Source organism: Nymphaea colorata, chromosome 5 (genome assembly GCF_008831285.2).
Source record: "Nymphaea colorata isolate Beijing-Zhang1983 chromosome 5, ASM883128v2, whole genome shotgun sequence".
NCBI classification, from domain to species: domain Eukaryota; kingdom Viridiplantae; phylum Streptophyta; class Magnoliopsida; order Nymphaeales; family Nymphaeaceae; genus Nymphaea; species Nymphaea colorata.
In genome coordinates, this window is record NC_045142.1 from 3381923 (window position 1) to 3387784 (window position 5862).

General features: G+C 45.2%; 1 protein-coding gene across 1 annotated transcript; it reads right to left on the reverse strand.

Annotated features, from left to right (window-relative positions):
• Positions 1 to 375: 375 nt before the first annotated feature.
• Positions 376 to 5257, reverse strand: LOC116254334 (glycerol-3-phosphate 2-O-acyltransferase 6). The gene is made up of 2 exons (XM_031629690.2): positions 4441 to 5257; positions 376 to 1604 (listed from the first exon to the last, which is right to left on the reverse strand). Exons 1-2 carry the CDS (start codon positions 5065 to 5067, stop codon positions 729 to 731), a joined length of 1503 nt encoding a protein of 500 aa, XP_031485550.1. The 5' UTR covers positions 5068 to 5257; the 3' UTR covers positions 376 to 728.
• Positions 5258 to 5862: the final 605 nt, after the last annotated feature.

Here is a 5862-nt window from a genome sequence, read left to right on the forward strand (position 1 = left end):
GATATGAAATCGCTAAAGATCTCAAAGCCAAGGTTTTGGGGTCAGATCCTCCTTTCCCCCTACCAATGGACCTCAAATTTGAAGGTTCAGCTATATACTGTGGATCTCACGGTAAAATTCAGTGTTTGTATACAATGTAGACTCCATATAAATAGGATTTTAAATAAGATTCTATGCTATCAAATACAACGGTAGTTCTTAAAGAGGTAATTTTGTTTATGTTCCTGAAACGTCCTGCTCCAAAGGCGAAGAGGGTGGGATTGCGTGCATGGTGTGTGTCCTCCGTCCTGCGTTTGATTTATCAAGCACTCCACGGAACGGCAAAATTCCTCAGCCTCTTTGCAACACCAATGGGGTTCGGCACGACAAAGAATATGGAAAATGAAGAAAAAAAAGATTATGAACTCTTCATGAGATTGTTGTTACAGACATTCAAATGCGGACGATTACTTCCCTTGCACTCCCACAAAGCACATTTCTTGATTAGAAGAAACCGAAACATATATCAATATTTGAATATCCCAACTCGCAACATTTGCTTAGCAGGAGAACTATGGCGATTATTTCACCTCCAAGACTACAAATTCCACACCACACTTGTAGAACATAGAAGATACCATATATTAATATATGATGAACGTCCCCAACTAGATTTGAATGGACAAATTAATGAAAATTAAATTCCAACCATACCAACAATTTCTTTCCCGGTGTTTTTATTGAACTTTTTATTCCTTCTGCTCCTTCTTCTTCACACTGCCGTCAGTTCCTGCCAACATCCCATACTTGTCCTTCCTTGTGAAGTTAGTACACTCGAAGCCGAGCGTCCCTGCAATGACCCTCTGGATGTAGTTGGCGACTTCAATGGCGGACTTTCCTCCTTTGCAGGTGAGCTCAGGTGGGAGCTGGTTCAGGAAGGTGATCTCGTACGTTGGCATCGGATTCATGAAGAAGAAGTACGGGTCGAAGGCCTTCCAGCCGCGAACAGTCGTTCCGTGGAACATGCTCTGCTTCGTGTTGATGGCGACGGGGACGATTCTGTCCGTCAGCTCAGCAAACATGGCGCTGAACCTCAGCAGGAATGGCTCCCTGCAAGTTGTTCCTTCTGGGCAGATGACGATCTGGTCGCCCTCCTCGAGCAGCTTCTTGAGGTTGGCAGCGTCCTTTTCCCGGTCCCTCGACAGTGCGACGGCCTTGATTGGGGAGATGAGCTCTGTGAACTTGCTGATACTGTAATGGACGCAGCTGATCTTCCTCCCCAAAGAAACTGCAATGACGACGGGATCAAGAACGGTTCTGTGGTCGCAGACGAGGAGGACGCCGCTCTCTCCCTTCTTCGGAGGGGGAGGAGGGTTGCCCTTGACGATGAGCTGAATGCCGAGGATCCTGTACATGTGCCGGACGATTCTTTCCGGCAATGGCAGGTTGAGGTAGACTCTCATGAGGGCGAGTACGAAGCCGATGGGCATCCATAAGAAGGTGATGAGGGCCACCATGGGAGTCGGCCTCTGCACCAGGCGGCCGTCGTGGAGAACTATGGGGCTGAGCAGCTTGTTCCTTGGCACCGGCTCACACTTTTTCGTCGCAGGCACCATGTAAGCTTCCTGCAACAGTTGAACCATACGAATGGAAAGTGGTGAAGAAAAATTTGCATGCAAAATGTACACAAAAAAAAAAAAAATTCATCCGTTGATCTCATTTTACATATACATATATAAAAGGAAAAACTATCACTGAAGAAAGTTTAACCATGATTTAAGATGTAGATGGTTTATGATGTTTCTAACGATGGTTTACAGTTGTTTAATGACGGGTTTTAATTTCTTATTCATCTCGGGGTATATATATATGTAAAATAAAATTGAATGGTAACTCTGGCTTTTCATAGTCACATAGCCATCTAAATAAAACCATTCAATCCATTTTGATGAATTGTTAAAAACAAACAAAGAGAAAAAAAATCAAAAGCATTTTAATAATCTAATATTAAACAACACTTTTGTTTTTTGTTTTTTCTCTACCATTCATGTGCTTTAGATAAACCCTTGTGGTTAGATGACTGTGTAACTTTGGGTCGCCTTATCATTCACTTATATATATATATATATATATCAGTTTGTCATAGAGATAGTTCTCATGTTCAAATATTACACCTTACCATTTTACTCTTTAGAAAAAGCTTCTTTGGAGAATGATGAGAAAAATGTCTTACTTCTTTAATCCAACCAACTGTTGGTCATCTACCATAGAAAAAACAACTAGTTGGTAGTTGAGAGCTGATTATCTGCATTTTCAGAAATCTAATTATCTCTATCATGGCAGATCAGAAACGAACAAGAAAGATCCAAAAGATTTTAACTCAAAGGGTCAAAACCAACCATCCCCAAAAGAATAAGCTCGATCCAGAGAGAACTAAGAGAAGCTTATAACATTTTTTATGAGGACCTGAAGCTTCCTTAAATTTCTTAATTACTGCGAGTCCGGCCTCTCCTTTTTCCGGCATTTAATGGGGAGGTTGCAGGACGCCAGCTTGCGTAGCAAAGAAGTTAATGAGTTCGTTCAGCTACTGCAGGCACACCTTGCGCACCACAGTAAGAAATAAATGCCCTCTTCATTTCCCTCATTAATTCAAGGCCTTATCTTTTCCAAGCTGTCTGCAATGGCCTCCTACACAGACACATATATAACCGTACATTCTTTTTCTGTGATCACAATCTCTAAATCTGTTCACTCATTTTCTTTCTTTCTTTTCCTGTGATCACAGTCTCTGAATCTGCTAACTCCTTTTCTTTTCTAAACTTCCTCAGAGCTTCTAAACAGGTAGAATTTGACAGCCCATTAGGGTTTTCATTCTTCGATTTCAGTTATCTCAAGTGAAGACCAAATGAAAAGATAATTATTGGTTTGAAAATCTTCTGTCTCATAAAGCTTAACAAAAACTAGTAGAACCTGAGTTTCAGATCTCACATAATTAGCATGATGATGTCCCATGGTGCATAACATAAAGTAGAGTTCGATTTGGCATAGCTGGTCCGACCAGTGGATTCAAGAGGCCAATCCCCAGTTCGAATCCTGTGGGCGTCAACCTCTTTGCAGGCGGACCCAACTCTAAATCCTAGGGGCAAGGGGAAGGGGAGGAACCTTCTTCCTCGTTCTTTACTAGGGGCTAGACGAACTGAGCCTAGTTGCACCAACCATGGAGCCCACTTTTCACTGGGTGTGAGCCAAGCGTGAGCCGAAGGCTTCATAGGGACAGCAACAAACAAGAGTCGGTGAGCGCAGATCATGTGAAAGAAATAACCGCAGTTGTACGAGCAAGGGTCTCACGAGGAAAGTGCCTAGAGGGCTTTAAATATGAAGAAGGGCGACTCTCTGCTCTGCACGTCCCACGCTTTTTCTTCCTAATTCCTAGTGGGACTCTGCAGACAACGAGGCCGTCCTAGAGACGGTCACCTGCTAGGACCATCAACTCAGCTGCCCTTGACCCCCTCGTGAGGCAACTGAAACCATAAGAATTAAAAGAACTAAAAAACCATAATCAAGGTGAAAGAGACAGAGCCAGACATAAAATAATTGCTTATATAAAAGATAATATCATCGTCTCATCTCCAATTGATTGGACTTTGGAGCGTTGTAAGCATATGGGCGAGAAGGAAAGCAGTTTTGTGATTGGGACGCCTTGAGTCGAATATCAACAGCATTAGAAAAGACAAATCACATCAAAATTGCATTTCTTTTCCCTGATCAAGACAGCAGAAGCAAGAAAGACATAAATAATGCGCGATATATAAAATTAATTGAATGCAACATGTCAAACATACACGAACACAGTTAATTTGCATGCACCACATTTAATTCAAGCTACCAGACAGTAAATATTTCACAAATTGTAATTTTTCAAGCCATATTCCCAACTGAAAAGGCGAAAAGATTGTGACTTTGGTTCATGAAGACATTCCAAATGTATGATCACCAAAGCCCGCATCCATGATTCATATGCTTTGCATGAAAATGATTGTTGACCAGGGTCAATATATATATATATATATAAAAGAGAGAGAGAGAGAGTGAGAGCCAAAAAAGAAACGAAATTGACATGGATTGGACTCTGAAATGCCAGGGGAGGAGGAAGAACTCTGAACTCGACACCCTTCCAGGAGCAGAGCTTCGTTTGATGAGGGTTTCACGTCCAGTTGCATGCTGGGAGTTGGAACAACTTTTAGGAATCGAGAGGAGAAGCTCGATCTATGACTCTTTGGCTTCACTCGAATTTCCTGGAATTTTGAAATTGCTACTGCGAAACAGTACTCATTGAGAAGGACGAAAATCTAGAAAAGTCACGCGGTAGCAGGAACTTCCGAAATCCAGAAAACTCAGGATCTTCCATGAGCTTAGAGCTACCGAAGGGGAGTTGTAAAGATTGGAAAATGCGGGGCTCACCTTGCAGAGGGACATGAAATCGTGGTCGGTCTCGCGATCCCCGATGCCGAGATCCGGGGGACAGTCGCCGAATTCGCGCCGGACGGCGTCGGCCTTGTTGGGGCCGACGAGGACGCCTGGGCGCTTGATGAAGCCGGTGGCGCGGCCGGACTTGGTGACCTCCAGCTCGGTGCCCAGCACCTTGTCGACGCCGAGGTAGTTCTTCACGAACGGCTCCACCATCACCCGGGGGTTCGCCGTCACGATGTAGCGCTTCCCGAACGAGCTGAACACCCTCCACGTCTCCGGGTGCACGTCCTCCGCGTAGAAGCGGGGCAGCACCGCCCGGGACACCATCTCTATGTCCCTCATCTTCAGCCCCGCGAAGGCGATGAACGTAAGCAGCTCGATGCAGAGCGACTCAGAGACGAAGATGTAGGTGAAGTAGGCGAAGGGGACGCTGAGGAGGAGGAGGATGCCCCTGAGCAGGCTGCCGCCCTCCAGCGCCACCAGCATGTAGTAAGGGAAGGCGCTGCGGGATAGCAGCAGGGTGCCGTCCAGGTCCGCTGCCACGGTCTGGCTGCCTCGGTTCTTGGAGCTGCACCTGGACACCGGCTCGAAGCGGCGAGCTGGTTTGGGGGCGGCCATGGCTGGTAAGGTCTAAGCAAGGAGAAAGAGAAAGGTGGTAAGGGAAGAAGATGAAGCTGTGTATGTGGGAAGAAGGGGAGGGGGGTGAGCGGGGATTTAAATGAGGCAGATGATGAAGGTGGCCATGGATGAGTGATGATGGAGAGGTGAAGGAAGTGACAGAGCGAGCAAAGGAAGTGTTGGGGAGGGGCTTTTAGGGAGGGAGGGGTTTAAATTACTTGGCAGGAAGGTCCGAGTGGTTGAAACCGACGCCTAAAATCATTCATTATGCCGACTTTTTTAGGCGGCTTGTGGTCATGGCTTCTGGCTTGCGTTGCAGCTTCGTTACTTTTCTTGTTGAGCTTCATTCATTCAAGTCATGAGCAGAAGGTTTCTTAAGAGGGCGGTATTGGTGTGAGCGGCTCGGCTCGGTTTGGTTGGGTCATGAAAACTTGTGCATCCCTTTTTGGCCTTTGGAACTCGAATATCAACTACCCAAATTAATAAGTGGAGCCAATATGTGGGTAGACCCTTTCTCTTTCTCTCTGCCCCTTCCTTTCTCTCTCTGAGCAGGGAGGATGCTTATAATGGAGATGTTGTTCATGCATCAGTTCAGCTGGTGCACAATCTCGACATTCAGCAACTGTCTTCTTCGTGGATCTACCTCTTCTATTCAAAAGCTAGAAGCATATAATTCTAACGAGAGTTATGTACTGTGTTTTTGAAAGGGTTAACACAATAGTTGGAGTTAACCGATGAAGCAAGCATCCAAAAACACCGAAAGTAGGCTTTATATTTTAAAGGAACGAGTGGTTG